Source organism: Lissotriton vulgaris, chromosome 1_1, assembly GCF_964263255.1.
Source record: "Lissotriton vulgaris chromosome 1_1, aLisVul1.2, whole genome shotgun sequence".
Lineage (NCBI taxonomy): Eukaryota > Metazoa > Chordata > Amphibia > Caudata > Salamandridae > Lissotriton > Lissotriton vulgaris.
In genome coordinates this window covers 431025250-431048444 of record NC_141685.1, presented here as the reverse complement: position 1 = coordinate 431048444, position 23195 = coordinate 431025250, and the positions used below count along the sequence as shown (strand labels likewise).

Genomic DNA, 23195 nt, shown 5'->3' with positions numbered 1-23195 from the left:
GGTATATCAAAACGTACTCAGCTAACACTATTTTAATGAGGAAAACTCAAAAGCTTACACGGGTTAATCAAATATCCTATTGTTGCATATACATGGAGTGATGTAAAAGCGACATCTATCTTCTATTATTAATAGCCAAGGTAATCAATAGTAGGGACTCTTCTCTTTGGGAATATGTTTGGACATTGAGAGTGTATATGGACATTCATTGGAGAAAAAAACACTGTGACTGCACATGGAGAAAATTCACCAGACAAAAATGCACATTAAAAAGAAATCATTGGGCTTTTGTATCCACAATGTATGAGGACCAAACATTATATGTAGAACGGTTACTATCTACCGTAATGATAAAACGGAATTAGAAAGCTAAAAGTTGATTGTTATTTTTATTTCTTGAATACAAACCACATTTATAAAATACTGCAAGGGAAAACTGCAGACCCTGAGGTTCCGTGACGATCGTAAGTGGTGTTTTTGACTCGCACGAATATGGTCGAGTCTGGTATCTATGAACCGCAAATGACGAGTTTAGTGGGTGTGCGCAGTTTCGCTGTGCTAACCTGAACCGTTCGTTTGTTTCGTGGGTTTCTATCTGTACCCACGGGTTCCATCTTAGATACGGCATCCATTTTGTCTCTTGCCCTCAAGTAGCCAGCGAACGGACGCTGTCCGCTTCGCGACCCTGGGATTCCCAAGACTCTTGCGGAAGACACATTTCCTTTGAAAGTGTCTTTATGATGAGGGGGATGATACTGTAAGGCAGATGTCCCCGCTCGAGGTACATCTTGCCGTGCCGGTCTATTGTCTTAGCCGTGCATCTCATTAGGCACGTCCCTTTGATGCCTGCAGCTCGTGTTTCCCGATACCACCCCTTTTACACCCTTTCCGATCTCCCCACTGTTTCTGCCTTCCTTTGCACCTGTCCCTGTTCCTTCTTCGATCTGTTTACTGCAGATTGGAATGTATTAATGGTGGGAAGATGGGTTTTTACAGTTGGGAACCACCGAATGTTTCTGTACTTATGTTCCGGACCTTGAATGCATCAAAGCGACCCCTCTCGGGAATAATGATGGGAACCAAGTTGTAAACCTTTGTGTACCATGTTAACTTATGAGAGAAAACTGTATAAAAAGGAGCGATCCACAGTAGCAAATCGAATCAGATCCCGCGAACATACCGGCTGTGTACTTCACGTGACTTCTGTGTTCCCTGCAGTAAATAAACCTTGAATCTTTGACGCCGAAGGAAGTGTCCCGTGTCTCTGTCATTTGTACGCCGGAACAGGTTACCCACGAAGGTTTCAGGTGTTGTCCCCTGGCACCGCTGGGTCTTAAATAACCCAGTCCTTCAGTTGGCGCCCAACGTGGGGCTGCATCAGTGGTACCGGTCCAAGCCCGACGATCGTGAGGAACTTCGTGTGAAATCTCCGAGGGAAGGTGCACCCCGCTTCATCGATCCTGTTGTCGACATAAGTGGCCCGACGACTTTTCCCGCGAAGATTCCCGCCTCCTGACGGCTGCGACGGACTGCTGCCCTGACTGTAGACCTGTTTTGGCGCCCGGCGTAGACCTTGGTACAGCGAGACGATTGACGGGCCTTCCTGGTGACGCCATCGATCTTTGAGTTAAATATTTGTGGGTCGCTCCCAGAGTCCTTGGTTGTGGTTGCTTAGTGGTTGCATGGTTCCATTGCATTTGTGGTTCTTGGTACTTGGTTCTTTGTTGTGATATTTGACGACTGCAGCCGCCAAAAACCGAGGGTTTTTGTTCTTTGCAGGGACTTGGTAAATCCCGTAACCCTTGAAGTTTGTGAAACTCGGCTAGTGTGCAAGATGCCTGGTCGTAGTACTTTGTTCAGTTGTTTCAGACTTTGTGGTACGGATTCCCGGCTGGAGGACTCGTGTCCGATACCTCCGGTTGGAACTCCCACTTATGAGCTTTACAGCAAGCATGGTTTAGGTCCGATTACCTTTAATGAATATTGGATTCGCTACACCAAAAAAGATGGTGTCCTTAGTTGGCCACCTCATGGTAGTTTTGAGACCCCGATTTTAGATAACCTTGAGGCTAAATTGTTTAAGAAAAAGTCAAGGCCGGCCATGTTTGATGCCTTTCGGTTATGGCGCAAAGAAGCCAGACAGAAAGAGATCAGACAGACGAAACGTAATCAGAGAGATGGTGTTGCTACCATTGTAAAAAAAGCAGAGCAGTTTCAGCGTGATAAGGAGGAAAAGGAAAAGGAAGTTTTTGATAGGCTTCAACGTATGACTATAGATAAATGTTATCCCGTTTTGCCAACGGAGTCGGATAAGAAGGAGGAATTAGTTGAGGATCCCTTAATGTCCTATCTTATGAAGTCACCACCTCCGTACGCACAGGGTACCGCAGCTCCTGTGGTTCCTCCTGTACCTGCTCCTCAACCTGTTCCTCCGACTGTTCCTATTCCTTTGCCCGTTTCTGTTCCTACTGCTCCTCCGCTTGTACTTCCTCATACTCCTGTTCCCGCTACTGCTCCTGTTTTACTTACTCCTGTTGTTTCTTCTGTTCCCGATTCTTCTCTTGTTCCTACCCTATCGTATACTTCTCCATCTACTCGACGTCGTACCCCTTTAGTTGCTGCTAATTTTGCTAATTCTCTTGGACATATTCCTGAGTCCGCTGGTTCGGACGGTCCACAAAGACGTAGTCAGCTTCCCGGTAATAGGGAACGTGCTGCGCTGTATAATATGGCAATGGCATGGATGCTGCACCCCTATAGGAATCCTCCACGTTCGGTAGTGAATACGTTTAGTCAATTCAATATACCGACACAAAGATATGTTTTGGAAGAAATGTGCAAGGCTTTGCGTGATCAAATATCGGCTGATGCATCGGACGATGTATTAACTGCTTTGACCAATCTACAGCTCCAGTTTTCGAGCGGACTGATAGTAGGTACTAATGTTCGACGTGCTGTCGAGCAATTATTGTCTCTTCGCCCCTCTCTGATGCCTCAAGCATTGTTCGTTGAGGATGTTGAGAGACAACTAGATGCGTCTGGTCAGTTTCCCATGCGTGAAGTTCCGCCAGTGTGGATGCCAGGCGACGCTGGTGCTGCTCCACCGATCTTGCCGCATTTCCAGAGAGTATGGATACATCTCCCATGGAAACGATCGGAAGTTTTGCAGGTGAAGCAATCTTTGCCTGACCCTCGCAAAAATCCTGCAGGGTATTATAAGGAATTGTCGCAGCTTGTAGATGCTACAATAATGAATCTTGCCGATATCGATATGCTGTTTGGCAATGTCGTACCGCAACCGGTGTGGGCCAAGATTCGTCAGGAAGATCATGCAAACGAATTAGGTGGTGATTGGGCTGCTCTTACTGCGGCAGATACACAACAAATTGGTGGGGCTAAGCCTGAACAGCTTATTACTGCTCTCCCTCAGAGAATTATTACCCTCATGAAAACGCTTATGCCAGCTATGAGGGTGAACTGGGACAAGTTGTCAGCTTGCAGACAGAAGAAGGACGAGAGTGTCTCTGACTTCTTTACGAGATTTGAGGAGGCATTCATCGATCACAGTGGTCAGGATATGAGTACCGAGGGTGGTCAGCGGTTGTTTGTGGATAAATTTGTCTCAAACTTATTGCCCGATTTGAGCAACAAATTGAAAAATTCTGAGAGTGCGTGGGCTGTCTCTACATCTGCTCAAATATTGGCTACGGCACAATATTATGAGAATAGGGAGAAAGAAGAGAATGACCGCGCTGATAAAAAGACGAAAGAACTTAAGACTAAAGTGTTGTTGCAGCAGGCGTATCCTCCGCGTTCAAATCAGAATGATTCGCAACAACGTAATCGAACGCAGTCGCAATCTAATAGGTCGCAATCGCGAAATGACTCCTCTTCGCAGAGATCTTCGTTAGGGTACAATCAGTGTGCCTATTGTAGACAGGAGGGTCATTTAAAATTCAACTGTCCGGTCCTCAATGAGCGTAACAGTGGTAACATACCTAGAGGAGGTCGTGGTGGTGCTCAGCAGACATCACGTGGTAGGGGTCGTGGTGCTCCCAATGATCGTTCAGACAATTCGTCAAATTCCAATAATTGTTTTGATCAACGTGGATCATCGCAAGGACAATCTGCGCAGTACAATGTTGATGACTATTACGTCGATCAGGGAACTGACGACGGTAATTACTAGGACAGCCATAGACAAGGAGAGGGAGTAGTATCAGTTCCGGTTGATCAGAGAGGGCCTTACGTCGCAGTTGCCACATCGGGCGTCGTTGAGCCTTTTCTGTTGGACACTGGTGCAGCGAAAAGTTCCATCATGCATTTGAAACTCCCTGGCGCACCTTTGTCTGGCTTAACAAATGTTTCCGTTGGATTCTCTGGCGCCCCTGTTAGCAATCCGGTTTCGTGCCCTTTGCCACTTACAATTGGGCCTCGTGAGCTGAAAGCTCCGTTGATTTTGACCACTGGTTGTGGTGAAAATCTTTTGGGCCTGGATTTGCTAAAACGTTTGTATGCGACTTTGTATTGTTCTCCTGCGGGAGTGAAGCTTACTTTAGGTGAGAGAGTTATCTCTCCAATGTACTTGTCTCTCGATAAGCTTCCACCGGAATTGAGTTCTCTTCCTGCATCTTTGTGGGCAACAGGTCCAAATGACGTGGGCCTGCTTGACATCTCCCCTTATGTTGTTCACGTGAAATCTAATGTGCGACTGCCACGTATTCCCCAGTATCAAATCTCTCTTGACGGTGAACGGGCGCTGTTGGCGATCATCTATGATTTGATCGAGAAAGATGTTATTGAGGAGACCCGGGGAAACGTGTGCAACAGCCCTGTACTGCCTATTTTGAAACGTACCGATCCTTCCAAACGACCTGTTTATCGTTTTGTTATGGATTTACGGGAGGTAAATAAAATTGTGATTCCTCAGTTCCCTGTTGTGCCTGACATCACGGCGTTACCGACTCTGATTCCAGCTTCGGCATCATGGTTTTCAGTGATCGATCTGAAGAATGCGTTCTTCAGTATTCCGATTGCTGAGGAAAGCAGAGACCTTTTCGGTTTCTCTCTTGGTGGTCGTAGCTTCCGGTTTAAACGTGCTCCTCAGGGCTACTGTGAGAGTCCATCGATATACAGTCAAGCCTTGAAGGGCCAACTAGATGCATTTGTGTTGCCGGCTGGTGCAGCCTTAATCCAATACGTTGACGACTTATTGGTGGCTGCAGATACTCAGGACATTTGTAAAATTGCTACGGTGTCGTTGTTGCAACATCTCTGTGACTTACATCACAAGGTGTCACCTTCTAAACTTCAATATTGTTGTCAAGAAGTAACCTACCTAGGTCACTTATTGTCAAAGGAGGGAAGAAGGTTGACCCTGGAGAGAATTGCAGCCATTGCGCGAATATCTGTGCCAACAACCCAAAGAGATGTGCGTGCCTTTCTAGGTATCACGTCATACTGCAGACAGTGGATTCCAAATTTCTCATTGTTAGCGAAACCATTGGTGGCTCTTACGTGCAAGGATGTTTCAACTCCTTTACCATGGACGGAAGAATGTCAGAAAACTTTTTCTGAATTGCGTGACGCATTGTGTTCGGCTCCTGTGTTAGGTACTCCTGACTACAGCAAGCCGTTTACACTATACGTTCACGAGAGGGAAGGTTGTGCGTTGAGTGTCTGAACGCAACCCTTCGGTGATAAGCAACGTCCATGTGCATATTTTTCCTCGACCTTGGACCCGGTAGCTAGAGCATTACCGAGTTGTTTGAGAGCAACAGCGGCAGCTGCGGTGTCCATCCGACAATCAGCAGGATTGGTCATGGATAATATGCTTACGGTGATGGTGCCACATGCAGTTGACACTCTTTTGAATCGTACAAAAACCCAACACTTGACGAGTGCGAGGTTGTCAGGGTACGAGTTGACGCTGTTGGCAAGTCATATTCAGATAAAACGTTGTAATGTTCTAAACCCGGCGACCTTATTGCCAATTAGTGCAGAGTCAGATGAAGTAGCAGCGCATGACTGTTACTTAAGAACTGAGGAGGAAACAAAAGGTCGAGTGGACCTTAAAAACACTCCTTTGGAAGATCCCGATGGAACTTTGTATGTGGATGGTTCATGTTTTAAATTGCCAAATGGTGATGTGACTACTGCGTATGCTGTGGTAACGTTAAATACTGTCGTGGAAGCTGCGAGATTGAATCAGAACTCTGCCCAGGCTGCGGAGCTGATCGCTTTAACTAGAGCGTGTGTGTTGGCGAAAGGGAAACGAGTGAATGTGTTTACCGACAGCCAATACGCTTTTGGCGTCGCACATAGTTTTGGACGGTTGTGGAGAGAGAGAGGTTTTATGACGTCGCATGGTACAAAGATTTAGCATGGACAGCTTGTGAATGATCTTTTGGATGCACTTACGTTACCTAAGCAGGTAGCGATTGTTAAATGTAGTGCGCATCGTAAGGTGACGGATGATATTGGCCGTGGTAACGCGTTTGCGGATGAGACTGCTAAGGAGACTGCCCGGAACCTTAGCACTAGAATGTATGTGACGAGTTCGGTTAGGTGGCCTACAGAGACTAGTATGTGCGAGGATACCATCGAGAGTGTGAGAATGATTCAGAATGAGGCCACTGATACTGAAAAGACGAAGTGGAAAGAGAGTACAGGAAAGTTGGATGCGAATGGTTGTTGGGTCGATTTGTCGGAGCACAAGAGGTGGATGTTGCCAGATGCGTATGTGCTGGCTGTTGTGACAATGGCACACGGGTTAGCACATATTAGTGCGAAAGGTATTTGTAAGCTGTTGTCTCCTGTGTGGAAGAATGATGGTATTACGAAATGTGCTGAGAGATTGGTCAAGAATTGCATGATTTGTATGTTGTACAATCCTGGTAAGGGAACCCCTACACCTCCCGGCCATTTTGCTCCCCCTTCATATCCCTTTGAAGTGATCCAGCTAGACTTCATCCATATGGAGCGATGCAATAACCTGAAATACGTTTTAGTTGTGGTTTGCGCATTCTCCCGATGGATTGAAGCCTATCCTCTTAAAGACAATACAGCCCTGTCTACTGTGAAAATCCTGCTGAAGGAATACTTTCCTCGGTATAGAATGCCCCAAATTGTATGGTCTGATAACGGAAGTGAGTTTGTGGGGAGTGTGATGAAGAGTGTGTGTAAGGGCCTTGGAATTAATCAAAAATTCCATAGCGCCAATCATCCCCAGTCAGCAGGTTTGGTTGAGGGGTATAATGGCACCCTAAACTCAAACTGGCTAAGATTCAGGCTACGACTGGTCTTTCGTGGCCTGACGCTTTGCCTCTAGCTTTGTTGTCAACAAGGGCGACCGTACACTCCCGAGTAGGGCTCAGTCCCTATGAAATAGTGTTCGGCCGTCCTGCGAATGTTTGGGGGGTCCCTAGACCAAGTGTGTTTTCTGATCTTGAGCACCCAATGTTGATTGATTATCTTCATGATCTGACTGCTAAACTGAGGTTAATTCACCAACAGGTTTACGAAGCACTGCCGACGCAGACGGAGGGTCCAGGCCACCAGCTCCAACCAGGAGATTGGGTGGTTACTCGCAATTTTGCTCGCAAGAAGAATCTGGAACCCCGCTTTACTGGCCCTTTTCAAGTCCTCCTCGCCACAAGAACTGCTGTCCGTTTGGAAGGGCGCAAAAACTGGGTACACGCCACCCATACGAAAAAGGTACCTATACCTTTACCGGCGGACTCGTGGGTGAGGAAAGGCATTGCTTCGTCTGAAACAGAGAAATTCCAGACTTTTGTACCTTTTAGTGACGCTGAACCTGCTGGAGAATCCTCAGTGCAGCAGAACGACATTGCTGAACATTTGTCATCAAAAGACTCAAGATCTGAACAATCGACTGATCAACAAAACTCTGTTCCTTCATCGGATCCATTGTTTGATGAACAAACACGTCCTGGGAAAACTCGATACTTTTTGCGATCCAACACTAAAGACTAATAAAATCCTTGTTTTGTCCCTCGACATCTACATTATCCCATTTGCCACGATCAGTCTAAAACACCCGTATAACTGTGATTATTTTTGTAAATATTGAGTTTCGTTCCATCTATGTGTTTTTACTTCCACAGCTAAAGAGACTTTGTACATATCTGAGAATAAGATACCTTGCATCCAGGTGTACCGTAGGGCCGCGCGTGTACTTCCTTCTGGTTAGTAGGTCTTGACACTAGGTCAAAGACCGTCGGTTCCTGGGAACTCCTAGGGATTGACTACTGCTACACCGAACGAAGTGCGTCAAGAAACGTTGCGGACGGTCTTAGGGGATGGCGTTTTCAAAGCTGATGGACTTGGAAGAAGCTCAGGCGCGAAGATTCAAACTACAGCAGATAACTCGTACCAAATGTTTTGTGTTTCAGTGTTTCTTTCTGTTTATGGTTCTGTCTTCGCTATTGGCGGGTGGGGTGTATTACATGATACCGTACTTCCTACCCTCTGCTTTACCTACTCCTACTTCTGAACCTAAATCTACCTCCACTGCATCCCCTCATTCTTTCCATATCTTACCCGAACACGAACAGGCTAGACGTGCGGAATTCAGAAATAATTCCTTTATTCAGCTCCTTCATCAGCATCAGTTAGTAGTTAATACTACAAATTGTTGGGTGTGTGGGTTAATGCCACATACCACGGATAAGGGAATTCCATATCTGGTTCTTCCTTATAGTTCCCAGGGTTCAGCTCGAGCATTCCAAACAATGTTTCGAAGCGCACTAGATTCTTACCCCAATCGAGAGCCACGTTCTCCCTACTCTGGTCCTGGTTCGTATCACAAGCCTTTGGCTATAGCGATAGATGATTTAGATAGGGATATCTATGAACCGTCGCTCATTCCAGAAGAAGAGGTACAAGCCTATAGGGTCCTGAGTAAGGTCGAGTATAGTGCGCTCACTGGTGAAAAACAGCTTAGGAGCTCGCCTCCGATATGGGTCGTACCCCACCTTGGTAACTTCTGTCTATTGGGCCGGGGCCGAAGATCGAGAGCTCGTCTTGGAGAGAGTGCTTGCTCCGAGACTTATATCCTGCCGATGGTCTCGTCCCCTGTGTTTCTGGCTGCCAAGGGTACATACTTTGTATGCCATGATCGTGCGTATACGTGGTTGCCCTCCGACTTTGTGGGCTCATGTTATATCGCAAATCTGTTGCCTCCGACGTTTACTGTTGATGCAGATTATCACAAGACTAGAGTTGTGAGAGGCGTGATTAGCGAAGAGGACACTGCCGGTCAAGAGGCAGGAGACTTTTTCAAGGGTTTCCTCCCGTTTTGGGGACCTATGGTCAATAGTAGGAACCTGAGACAATTGACTCGAGTGGTGGAATCGACAGCTAATATCACTGCCAGTGCCCTTGGTAATATCACCACAGAACTTCAGGCGGATAGGCTTATGACGTTACAAAACCGTATGGTTTTAGACGTGGTCTTAGCAGATCGAGGTGGAGGTTGTAAGGTGATCCATTCGAGCTGCTGTATTTTCATTCCAGATAACGCTCCAACTGTCTATCAAGCCATCTCAAAGTTGCATAAGATCTCTGAGTCCATACACGTGGACGTAGGGGATTGGACGCTGCTTGGGTGGTTTTGGGGCCTGATGTCGACTTGGGGTTGGAAGATTCTGATGATCATCGGAGTTGTTGTAGCGTTTCCTTTCACGTGTTGCCTTTGTGTGCAGTGTGGTCCTGCCTTATGTGGCCTCTGTGCTACGACGTGTATAAGACAGCCGCCTGTTACCAAAGGAGCTCAGTTGGACAGAGTTATGTTGCAGCAACATCTAGATGGTCTGATGAATATCGAGTATGATTCTGACTAGTGCTTGCCTACATGAGGGCAAAAGGAGCGTCTGAGGTTCCGTGACGATCGTAAGTGGTGTTTTTGACTCGCACGAATATGGTCGAGTCTGGTATCTATGAACCGCAAATGACGAGTTTAGTGGGTGTGCGCAGTTTCGCTGTGCTAACCTGAACCGTTCGTTTGTTTCGTGGGTTTCTATCTGTACCCACGGGCTCCATCTTAGATACGGCATCCATTTTGTCTCTTGCCCTCAAGTAGCCAGCGAACGGACGCTGTCCGCTTCGCGACCCTGGGATTCCCAAGACTCTTGCGGAAGACACATTTCGTTTGAAAGTGTCTTTATGATGAGGGGGATGATACTGTAAGGCAGATGTCCCCGCTCGAGGTACATCTTGCCGTGCCGGTCTATTGTCTTAGCCGTGCATCTCATTAGGCACGTCCCTTTGATGCCTGCAGCTCGTGTTTCCCGATACCACCCCTTTTACACCCTTTCCGATCTCCCCACTGTTTCTGCCTTCCTTTGCACCTGTCCCTGTTCCTTCTTCGATCTGTTTACTGCCGATTGGAATGTATTAATGGTGGGAAGATGGGTTTTTACAGTTGGGAACCACCGAATGTTTCTGTACTTATGTTCCGGACCTTGAATGCATCAAAGCGACCCCTCTCGGGAATAATGATGGGAACCAAGTTGTAAACCTTTGTGTACCATGTTAACTTATGAGAGAAAACTGTATAAAAAGGAGCGATCCACAGTAGCAAATCGAATCAGATCCCGCGAACATACCGGCTGTGTACTTCACGTGACTTCTGTGTTCCCTGCAGTAAATAAACCTCGAATCTTTGACGCCGAAGGAAGTGTCCCGTGTCTCTGTCATTTGTACGCCGGAACAGGTTACCCACGAAGGTTTCAGGTGTTGTCCCCTGGCACCGCTGGGTCTTAAATAACCCAGTCCTTCAACCCTGAGGTCTGGGGACTGGAGGATATGTTAGAAAGACAAGCTGGATTGTGTGGTAAGTGGATTTGTGATGGATAATCTTTTGAGTCAAGTCTTTAAAAGAATAACAAATATGTAAAAGTGTAAATAGATTGCTATGGTCAATTTCTGCAAAAAGATTCCATTGCAGACTAAAATGCAATAGGGGCTATACAAGGCCAGTTGAACACAGCTGGCAGAAGTTTACATGGAAGGAAATGTGGACTGAGGGAAGGAAGGATTTATTTTGGACACAGGAATTTGAGTGTGATTTTAAGACAAGAACAAGCAACAGTAAGAACTTCTCTCTATTAATGTGTAGCCAAATACCAGATCTCATGGACTGCAGAACGGTGCTGATGCTCATGAAAAGGAGATAATTCAGAACCTAATTTGGTTTGTGTGCGTCACACACACATATAAAAATATTTATATATGTGAATTATTAAAGGCTTGAAGCATTAAAATGCTTCTGGAGAAATTAAGAATAAATATTTTTGGACTGAGGTTATTTTTAGGCTTTGGCAAACCTTTTATTGCGCAAATGAAAGCTTGCGAAACTCTATTTTGGGCGTTCAGTATTTCAGGATAATTTGTTACTCAAGTTTTAACACGTTTTCACTAAATTTTTGTCTGCCTGAGACTTGTCGAGGAGAAAATGTCCCATGGGAACCGTAAAGCTGATGTGTTGTGGGGCTGAAAGACATGCTCTCCTTAAACGAGTTTCCTGCCACTATTTCCCACGACGTTAGTGTATGAGATATGGGCCTAGATGTATCAAGCCTTTTGCGATTCGTTAAGGCCGAAATTCGCAGAATTTCGGCCTTAAGGAATCGCAAACGGACATTTAGCATCTTTTGGGATGTATCAGAAATTAGCAAAATAAGGAATCGCAAAAAATTGCGATTCCTTATTTTGCTTATGCATTTAAGGAATCGCAATTTTACGATTCCTTAAATGGCATGTATGAAACTTTTTAAAATTGCGAATTTGGGTTAAGGAATCGCAAATTAACACCAATTTGAGGTTTGTGTTAATTTGCGAAATCCTTTTAAAAAACAAAATATGACTATTTTGAAGGTGGCATGTGACACACATACATGCCCATAGGGCATGTATGTGTGCCATATGCTCACACATGTAAGTTTCAGGGGTGCAGCAGGGTGTCCATGAGACACCCCTGCACCCTTGAAATAATTCTCAAATTGCGATTAGCAAATTGCGAATTCGCAATTTGAGAATTACTGCACAATCATTCCTATGGGCCTCTTGGCCCATAGGAATGCATGGGGAATTATTCCTTATTTGCGAATTCGCAAAATGCGAATTCGCAAATAAAGATAATTAAGGAATCGCAAAAAAAATGCAATTTTTTTACATACATTCCATTTTGCGAATTCTAAATAGCGATTCGCAAAAAATCGCTATTTAAGATTCGCAAAATGGAATCTTGATACATCTAGGCCGAAGTCTCATGCACAATTCTCCCGCAGAGGACTGCCATGATGCATTTCACAAAATGCATGTCAGTTGGGTTAAAAGAAAAAAATACCCATTCTTTTTTTACCTATCCATATTCAGTTTGTGCTATATAAAGACAAAACAAAATACACATTTTTATCCACTCTTGTTAATTTGTATTGAGTGCTGCGCCATGTAATCCACATTTCTTCGCATCCCAGGTAAGCATTCCAATAGATCAGATTCATGTTGGTAAAGACTGATACATACACAACCTTATGCAAGTAAGTAGGTTCACACAGTCAACCAACTTAGAAAAGAGTGCCCAATTTGACTTTTTGAAATGGTATTTTCAGATCAGTAGGTGGCTGTCTGTGCTTTTTACTCCTTTTAGTTTATTCCCATATTGCAAAACCACTCTAACAGTCATTTTGCTAGAGCACCAACTTGAATTGTAGTCTGGCATTCTGGACGCCACTTTCGTGATTTTCTGTATTTTTCTGTTAATGGTTTGGTCGCCGCTGTTACATATTTCCTAAAAGGTAGGCACAGTCAAGAAATAAGGAGTTGCTGGGTGCACGTGGATTGTATTTCTTTGGCTTACATTAACTGTTCACGCTTTGACGTTGAGGAAGTGTGATGTGATTTAGCATAAAACTCGTCTCATTTCATATTAAATATGCTGTAAAAAGTAAACTTTCCCCATATTACAGAGGAGCTAAACTTTATATAAAACGGCCCAAGATGGTATTTAAAAAATTATATAACACAAGTTCTAGAAACTTTTTCCACTGTAGTTACTATTCGTCCCACAAACAAATAAAACGTTATTTTTCATTTTAAATGATACACAATTCATTCCTTAGCAGCAAAAGATTCAGAGTGGTCATTGGACGGAGCAATAGTCCCTGGATGGAGTCAGTCAATGACAAATCACATATTAATCCCAGTCTGTAGAGTTACTTTTAAAGCGTTGCTTACTTTACCTAATTTAGCATTCAGAAGTAAACAGGAGCGTTGAAAAAACAGTGCATATCAAAGAAAAAGAAAAAAGTTCTTCCGGATTGCGATTGGCCTATGATTTACCTTTGACACAGTGCAGCACGCGGCCCATATGTCGTCTGAAGATTGTTCATAGTGGTCGACCACAGGTTCCCAAATCTGTACTTTGTGATCTGCCTGGGCCACTATGGTCCCAAATTGATCTACCAGTGCCGCTCGGACGCTTGCAGTTCCGACATCTATTCCCACATAGTACTTGGCTTCTTCCTTGTTCGTTCTCTGCATCCTGTGTGTGTAGAAGACAAGGCAACAGATACTTATTTTCATTACTTATTTTGGGGTAATAGTAAAAGGAAACTCACAGTGGGCTACACTATGACTAGCCCACATTTTCCTAGGTGTGAAACTGCGCGCAGGACAGGCTTTATAGAGGTGCGACCAGTGCTTAATTTGAACTGGTGGTTTCCGTTGCTCGGCACCAGCACTTAATTCCCAACACTGGCACTAATCACAGTACACCACATGGTGGTTCGGTTTGTCTAATCTTAAAATGAGCACAACAACAGTGTTCAATAATTTAATATACATTAAAAAGTTATGATTCTGGTCACCCACGTGTTTCTCATAGCTTAGGGTGGACTGGAATAGCCTGAAATGTCACACATGTAGGGGGTATGATGGTTATTTGTTGTGTTGGTATTGTGACTGGCGCTACTGGAGGGGGAAAGGATGGTGCAAGATGCTGTAGCCTCCTGAGAAGGGCCCTGGCACTTATTTGGATTAAGCACATGGCGCTGAGCTCAGGGGGGGGGGGATTTAGGAGGTGTGCTGTGCTAAGAAATAATTCATTGGTTTGAAAGCACCTGCTCCAGTTTCAGGCAACAATAAATCTGTCAAGATAACTCCGGTGATTGTTTGTTCCTGCTGGAGAGAGATGAAGTTTTGTCTAGTGCCAGTTTGACTCATCATAAAGTAACTCAGAGGGTTAATATGCTTGTTGCCAAGGACGTGTACCATGCAGCTCACAGAACTGTATTTTATGTGAACAGTTCAGTAAGTTACTTTTTTGTCACAGAGATCCTTTTGTTACTTGCAGTTCATAAATTACAATACTAATATAGCCCAGTGACCTACGAACTGAAGTCGAAGAGCTACATGGAAACTGTATGGAATAGGTTAGAATGTTATGTTTTTTCCCCAGCTCTTCATTAACTTAATGTTGCTGACAAGGGTTCGTTTCGGAAGAAAAATATTCTTATTAGTAAAGCCAAGCACTGTGGTAAGTTTTAAATCCAGGGTTTGTGCTTCTCCAGACCAAACACTCCTAAAATATAGAGTTGACTATACTGGATGACCTGGGATTCTTACACCATGTAATCCTCATTGTTTTATGTAACATTTCCTATAGACTGATTATTTACGCACCTATGATTTATTGTCTCTGTGTAATGTGTGTGTGATGTAAAGTGCCCTGACCCCCTAAACTGGTATGAGCAGCGCTATATAAAACAAATGAAATGCATGTGGGAGAAGGTCTATGGAGAGATGAGGGGCACTGTTGGAGGGTGGTAGTGAGGGGATGCATGGAGAAGGATTTAAGATTTTCACACTGGGTGCCACCAATGCTAAAGCCAGCCCTGTTTGCATGATAATAATAACAATAAGCTTTATTTGATCTCCAGGATCTTAAAACCAACATACAATACATAACAAAACAACAATAAATAGTTATACCTTTAATTACACATGGCTGCATGGTTAAAACTTTATATAAAATTCAAATTACATGTTGTGTTAACCATAATTGTCTAAGAGCAGAGAGTAATTAACCCGAAAGGACAATCCTTGTGCAAATAATCTTAATCAATACAGAGTCTCTCTCTTATGTCGGTTTTCTAGACTAACAATACACATATAAAAAAGAAAAAAGAAAATACCAAAAACTACGACCTATTTCTTACAACCTTTTAAAAGGATAACAATCACCGTGCAAGTGCAGATTGAAATTAAAAAGTAATAAGACCCATGTGCAAATAAGCAGAACATGATCTTCAACACCTAGCGTATGGTAAAAGTTTTAAAAAGACATCCTATTAAGAGTGCTATTGTAATTAAGATGGAGCTCGGCAACAACTGATGGGCTATTGTTTGATATATAAGGGAAAGACAGTATTTAAGAAACAGTAATTGGACAATTTAACCTTCGTTGCTCCCATCCAGGCAAAAAAGTATAACATTTATATATAAAAATATACACTTGGTAAGAAGACCCTTCTAAAGTAAGGTAGCCATTTTGTAAGAACTGGAGCAGAGTTATTCTAAAATACGTAAATGTTCACAGTCCGGCAAGACCAGAAAATTGGATAAATGTGAAGTGGTAAGAACACCTGTAGGCAAGTCAAAGATGAACAGCATGTTGCCACCTCAGGAGATTCCAGATGGTAATCTGCAGAACAAATTGTTGATGCACGTAGAATGGTGCTAGTCAGTAGCAGTGATCAGTCTGAGGTTAACTATTGGTTCTTTTCAGCCTGGTTCCCTGTAATGAACTGTAATTGGAGGTTGCTAGCTTTACAAATTGAAGCAGCAGCTACTTTTGGTGAGAACCAATTGTTGTGACCAGCTGTGTCGGTTACCTTATTTTCCAGGGATTTTATTCATACTAATGGATTGCTTGAACTTGCGATATGTCTGATGGATAAAGATCGTAAAGCTAATATTTAGAGCGGTGTTCTCTGGATTCAAGGCCACGATGATACCATACTAACAGGTCCGGACACCCAGTTTATTCCACTCAGACCTCAGTTTTGATCTACGCAAGTCCAACAATGCTGGGCAGAGGCATCGCACATGCACCAGAGATTCCTCTGATTGTCCACAGCCCCAACACACAACCTTGCCTGAAGTAGTCCGCTAGGTAGGAATATGTTTTATGAAATGCATGTTTTTATTTTACTCAGCTCTTTATTTATTGCATTCTCTTACTTATCATTACATTACAGAGTATCATTAAAGGACAACATTGAAAATCCAAACCCTTCCCCATACACTGCCAGTGTCCCTCAGATGTCCTTTGAGTGTACTTTTCATTACATAGAGCTTTCGGAATGTGCCAGGCATCTCCTGGAGGCTAGACCAACCTCCCCTCTCAGTCTCACATCTAATCAAGCAGTTGCACTGCTCTCAATTCTGATGGCGGAAAGCCACAGTACTCCAGTCTGGACATGTGCACAGTTAATTAACGGATGTCCGAATCTAGGTAATATACCCTCCACATGCAGAATAGTGCTTGTAAAGTTCTTGAGCACCAGTAATTGCAATAGTTTACCAAACAACTGCAATATACTGAAGGAATCTCTCCTTTTCTAGGTTAAAGCCCCGCCCCCAACATGTGCCACAACACTCCCCTGTCTGCCAGACACATGTGTTCTAATTCCTAGTGAGGAAATCCCAGTAGCTACAAACCAGGTCCTGATGGCACGAGGAAGCTGAACTCCCCCATAATGTAGCTCAGAATCTCTTTACAGACAGCCCTAAGAACTAGACACTCCCACCATATATACAAGGAGGTACCTTTTCCCTCAAAACATCTCCAGCATCTGTCTGCAGCAGCTACATATATCTGCCTGCACATGCGGTCAATTTTGGTCAGTCTGCTCCTGCAGAGTTGACATGAGCAGACAATGCGGTTTTCTGAACGTTTTACAACCCTCATGTAGACAAGTTGAGCTAGCAGACATTTTTCACAATCCATGCTGTGTGTAAAACAGATACAAAGTGCTTTTGTGTTATATTTATTTACTTATTCACTTTTAGATGCATGGATGCAGGACGCAGAGCTTTGAAGGTAAGATATAGGGCGAGAAAAGTTAGGAGGATTGCGAGGGTCGAATAATAAGGCACAGAAAAGGGAGGGAGGGGCTGGAGTGTTGAACATATAGAGCATAACACCATCATTAGACTGCCTCAAAGTGGTGGGTAGAACCAAAGAATTGGGATGGGAAGGGAAAAAGAAGAGAAGTATTTGTTTATCACTTTACGTTGATCAATAATTGCCCAATAATGCCTGAGATTCATGCACAATGCCTACCGTAAAAGAAGTAGTTTCTAGGAGCTGGTGGCAATTCATTTGATGCTCCCTCATACTTCTCTCAATCAAGGCCTAACGACGCTCATGTGAAGCTATACAGGTCAGATACCCTACTCATTCAACCAGTGGCATCTCAAGCTGAAACTGATGGTGTATTTATGCGAAAAGAACCCTGTTCTAAAAAAATACACACAGAGCAGCAACAGCAGTGCAACATCCCATGCATTCAAAAGTTCTTTTTTTGTTATAGCATGCCAAATCGCAGTTAATTTGTTTTTAAGCACTACTGCTTTTCAAGATGATGAAACTGATGTGCAAGAAGAACTGTTAAAATGGAACCAGTGAGATCAGGGTTGGGACAATTCAAGTTTCCAGGATAGACTGCATAACCAATAATTCGCTTTGCCTGGGTGGCGGTAAGAAACAGGATTTGCTATGTGATTCGCATCCTCATCCCTCCAACTATAGCTCTGTGTGTTGAATGCCTGTGCCTATGTGAAACTTGCAACTTACAGATTTCAATAATGGCGGTCTGACTCATCCTTTCAACTACCTTTTAATGAATAACCATCACAAAAGCTGCCGCCTCAACCCAAGCAGAGTTTGAAAGGGTTCCCCAACCCACCTGTGAGTGCTTGAGGGAAGCATACATGAGAGATAAGAGAAAAATATGTGATAATAAAAAGAACTAACAAACAACATTTTTACACACCTGAGAAGGCTAATTAACAAATCTGAAATGTATATGACATCATTTTGTATTTGACTACATAGTAGGCCTTAAACGTACACAAATAAATGTGTATGACATGAAATGAAATGAAAAGGGGATTTGTAGAGCGCGGTTGCTGCCCTGGGGCGTCCAAGCGATACAGAGAAGAAATGGTGCTACCTGCCAGACACAGTCGTCACAGAGAATGAGTTATGTATATTAAAAAGAAAAGTCTTGAGTTGCTTACGGAAAGAAAGCAGATTGGTGTTGGACCTAGGTTGGAGTGGAAGCGAGTTCCACAGCTTAGCTGCATTGTAAGAAAACGACCTACCACCTGCTCTGGTTCTCCTGACTCGGGGAACTGTGGCCAGAAAGGCGTGACTTGAGCGAAGTTGTTTACTGGGGTGATATGGCGTAATCAACGCATGGCTAATCGCCGGGCCCGTCTGCCAATAGGCTTGGTGGGAGATGCACATCGCTTTAACAGTGATTCTTTCCTTCACCGGGAGCCAATGTAGGCTCCTGAGCCCGGTATTGATTTCTCTCTAACAGAAAAATAATGGGAATTAGTTGAAAGTGTCTTGCTTACTGGTTTGCCGTCCCTAAGAAATGTAACACTATAGGACAAAATCTGTAGCATGTTTGCCAGAAGTGCAGATGTTCTCACATTGTTATATTTTACGTTGTGCTTTGTTTCAGCCTGAATTACGTGCAAGGAAATGTTGTGCAAAGAAATTAATTAATGAAATGTATCTCCAAGTTGCTATTTTCCTTCTGGTGGAAAGTTAAGAAAATGTAATGAATGCCCACACAGAAAATCAAAATACAGTATACTTTAATATTAAACAAATAAAAGGCTGGATGGAGAGCACTCTGTTGGCCAGTCTTATGATTTTCCTATTTGATTATGCTCTTTTAATTTGCCTGGCACATTGTTTCTTTAAACAGTTTGTGTGCTGTAAAAATACTATTTTACTGAGAATTGGTATTCTATTTTTGGTAGTTAGATTACTACTGCAAGGCTAGTTATATTTACTGAATAAATGTAATACTTTGAAAAAGCAAAGTAAATGCCTTTGGTGGAATTATTCGTGGTCGAGTTTCCGAGTCAACTTTGCTTCCCCTTGATCCTGTCTATCAACCCTTCTGGAAAGGACAAAGCTTCGAATCTTTCGCACCAGAAATCAGTTTATCATAGACAGATTTCACCACCTGCTCTCCAATGTGTGAACAGGTTTAAAATATGCAGAAAAGGGGAGGAGCCTGAACATACTTTCCCTCATATTTCGCCAATGTTTTCCACACTTCTGCGGAGTATAAATTGGGGGAATGTCACGCCACAGTGCTTCCCTATCCTCATCTGGGATCTTCCAATCCATGCAATCTGCTTTGATAACCTCAGCTAATCCCACTTGAGCGATCACTCAAAATGTCTCATATATTTGACAATATTCCTGAAAAAGTCCGGACTCAAAGTGGATGACAAGCTTCTTTATTGAAGCAAAGGTGCATACTACAGAAGTCCCTGACAAAACACATCTTCCAGCTTTCCCTCCAGCCCTGCAGTTCTCATAACATCACCTTCCCTATTCCACTGATATCAACATTCCAAGAGATAACATAATGTAGTTATCATAGGAACATAACAATTCCCTTTGAGCCCAGCTGTGTTCTAGTACATTTTTCGGTACAGGTCAATTCCCTTGTCACTGCCCTTGCTTCTGGAGATACACAGCCCAATGCCACAGCTGTAGATACTGAAGTCTACATGTCTTCTTTGCTTCAAATTCCTCAAGCATTCTCTCCCTCTATTGTCTAAAATCTTTCTCCTTAGAATGTTGGGCTAAAATATGTATTGAAGTGAAACAGGGTATTTGGGAAGGGATGGGGACGCGCTGATAAAGAAGGGGGGTTTGCTGAAATACCTGCTACTGCTCATCTTCGATCCTGGCGGGAGCCTAAGCCCAGGTTGTGCTGCTTTGCCCATCGAACTTTTTTCTAAAACATCCGTTCAGTCTGTCACTTGCCCTGGTGGGACCACAAGTCCCAGGGCACATTGCGAGGAAGCCCAGCCCAAGTCCCACAGGTGCCGCAGGTGAGAGGGGGAGGAGTCACGACCCCTCTATAAAGAGCAGCCTCTCCCTCTGCGGCACGGGCCGTGCCCAGGCAGAGCCCGGGCCAAGGGCGGGCCCGTCCTGCGCCCGTCCACGTCAGTAAGAGCCAGAGCAGGGCCACCCCCTTACGTCTCCAGTCTACCGGCGGGTTTTGAAGAGACGTGCAGACTCATCTTGGCACCTGAAGGTACTGTCTATTGATGTGCAAGCTGTGATTACCAACCCGAAGGACCTTTTGACGTTTTCTGCGGACTAGTGCAGCTGCCTGCTAAGAACCTATTTCCAGCGGGGGGCATACCGGAATGGGTAAAAGAAAGACTATGAAAGGGGGAAGAGGGGGCGGAGACTGGTAATACCAACAGACCTTGCAAAGGGAAAAAAGCCAGAAGAAAGGCCAAGCATGCTGCTAGTAATTGTGTACTTGACCGAATTGATAGTCTAGTGGAGGAGTGCGAGGCCATCTTAGTATCAGAGCCAAGCTTGCAACTTGATGGGGATTTGGTTCACCAGAATGTAGTTGAGTTGGTGTTGGAGGGTTCATGCAAGGGTCCTGCCACTCCAGCTATTCCCGCCATGTTTCTTTTAAAACAGAAAGGTTCAAAGGGCAGCAGTGTTGAGAGAGGAGTGGTCCCAACAAAGGAGAGTTTCACAGCTGGTAGCCTGCCAATAGTAGTGACCCCCACACCTCTGTTCCCCTAGTTCCCTGCACAAATAGGTTTTCCATCTTGGCAAACATACATAGGGAGAGTGTTATGCAACCATCCAGCCAATCATCAGGACTAGCCATGGATGTTGCTTTAAATCACCCATTAGCTTCCCAAAACACTGGTACGGACGGAAATAACACACTAGCTCTCCAAGATGTAGTGAAGATGGTACATCTATTACGAGATGAGATAGGGTCTATGAGGTTTTTGATTGAAAACGTAACTTCTATGGTTGGGTACGTGCCTAAAAGCGGGGCACGTTTTCTGGCAAATTCAACCCCGAGGCACACCATCTCTTCCCCACCAAATTCTGACAGTGGTATGGTAAAATCTTTGGGAGCCAAAATAGCTGGTCTCCAGCGTAAAATCATCACTTCCTATAGTGAGGCGGCCAAATATAGAAAACCCTTAGCTCCCTCACCCACTAGAAACAGAGCCCCACTCCCAACAAAAAATAGTTTAAGCCACCCTGCAAAGGAAATGGTGAGGGAGTACTTGCCACCTGGTGTGAGATGGAATACGTGTCCAACGGTAAATCACCAACATACGTTTCAAGAAGGAAGGTGGGGGATTAATTTAGGTAAAATACAAAACACTAATAAAATCTATATGACAAATGTCCCTAAGCTAGCATCAGCGAGAAGTAATGAAAATGCCGACTCTCTGACTAATCAAGCTATCCACATAGAAAATGGCCTCCCCTTAAGCACATAGCTGGGCACTGTCCCCACCAATCACAATGCTGCCAATGCAGTGTTGTGATTAGCTTCCTGTTCAGCAGGAAAAAAGGACCCAACCAGGAGCCGCGACATTGCGGGACCCTAGAATGTAAGTTCAACTTTTTTTTAATTAACACACCCCGAACCTGTGCACCCCGCCACCCGCCCCTGAGTGATGTGTGGCCTTATTTTGAAGCCACATGTTTCTTTAAAGGTGATGCAATGATGATCGTTTTTGCCTCATTAACAGCAGTAGGGATGGTGTAAATGTAAAGGTATTTGTAGAGCGCACTGTCACCAAGTGGTCACCAAGTGGTTTCCTAGCGCTATTACTCATACCGCTGTGGAACCTTTCCTGACTTTCTCTGTGAAGTGTCCACTCCTGGGCACCCCCAGGGTTATGCCAGGCATCCCAGCGCTGTTGGGGCTGGTGTGGAAGTTAAGCAAGCTATTACCCAGAGTTGCAGCGTGGGGCCCATGATTAGAATAGGCACCGAGGCGAGAATTGTCAGGTCCGAGGAAATGAGCCCAAGACCCGCCGAGGCGGGAATTGAACCCTGGTCCCGGGCCAGAAATCTGCATCAGGGTCTGCCGCTCTAACCATTGAGCCACACTCCTCCACTGTGCAGGAGAGGATCGGAGGATCATAGTGACGTCCTCCAGCAGGCTAAATGGAGCAGGAGACCAGCACACCCTATCTCGGAATGCCCAGGTACTGCATATGCATAACATGAAGAAACATTATCCCTTAATTAGCATTGCTCGCAATACAGCTTTCCGAGCAGACGGATATCGGTTGCAGATCAATGCAATTCATTCCAACAATTCCTCACCAAAATCGTCCCCACCGAATTACCCATCTCACGTTTAGTAGTATAAACCAAACATTCTCGTGAGCTGTTTTCAGATTCCATTCAGCAACTCTGCAACAATTAAATCACTTCTGCTGCGGAATGAAATGAAGACAGTTGACAACAGGCCCGAAGCGCAATTTATCAATCATTTAAAAAGTGCACAGTAATCATATCCAACGCTTTAAGTTGGCGGGGTCGGGACACTAGTAGTAATTAATAATTAGACAAAGTGGTTGAAACTGGTCCCTTTCAGCCCCTATATTCATCTCTGTAATCACCTGAGGCCCTTACATGAAAGCCAGTCCTGCCGCTATGGGGCCTGTCACCAACAAGTTTTTTTTATGTGTTCCTTTGTTTGCAGCAGCGGGAGGCAGCTCGGCTGTAGGCACGGCACTGTCCCCAACCCCTCAGACTTCTTGTTTGGTATGCAGTAAATCATCGATAATAGAAGATTTACGTAATAGTGCTTTGGTGTTGATGAAGGACAGAGCACAATACGAAGGATTTTGCATTGTGGTGTGATCCGATGGGGCAGGCAGGCTAGGGGCAATGTTTACGTAATGCCGATGAGAGCACTTGGAGTAAAGATTTCATGTGGGTTATTAGCAGCAGCGTAAAGGTGCAGTTATAGATGAAACTCGTAGGTCCTAGAGGTGCTCCACATAAAACAACTGAAGCAAAGCCATATGTAAAAGTTGCCTATCAAAGGGAGACAGAC

General features: G+C 44.3%; 1 protein-coding gene across 1 annotated transcript in view; it reads right to left on the bottom strand.

Moving 5' to 3' along the window:
* The window catches only part of FGGY (FGGY carbohydrate kinase domain containing), a 1923203-nt gene that overhangs the window by 1766521 nt on the left and 133487 nt on the right, over positions 1–23195 (bottom strand). The window contains exon 2 of the mRNA XM_086953024.1: positions 13366–13567. Within this exon, the coding sequence (XP_086809150.1) occupies positions 13366–13566 (201 nt within the window). The 5' untranslated portion in view covers position 13567. The remainder of the gene's footprint in view (positions 1–13365; positions 13568–23195) is intronic.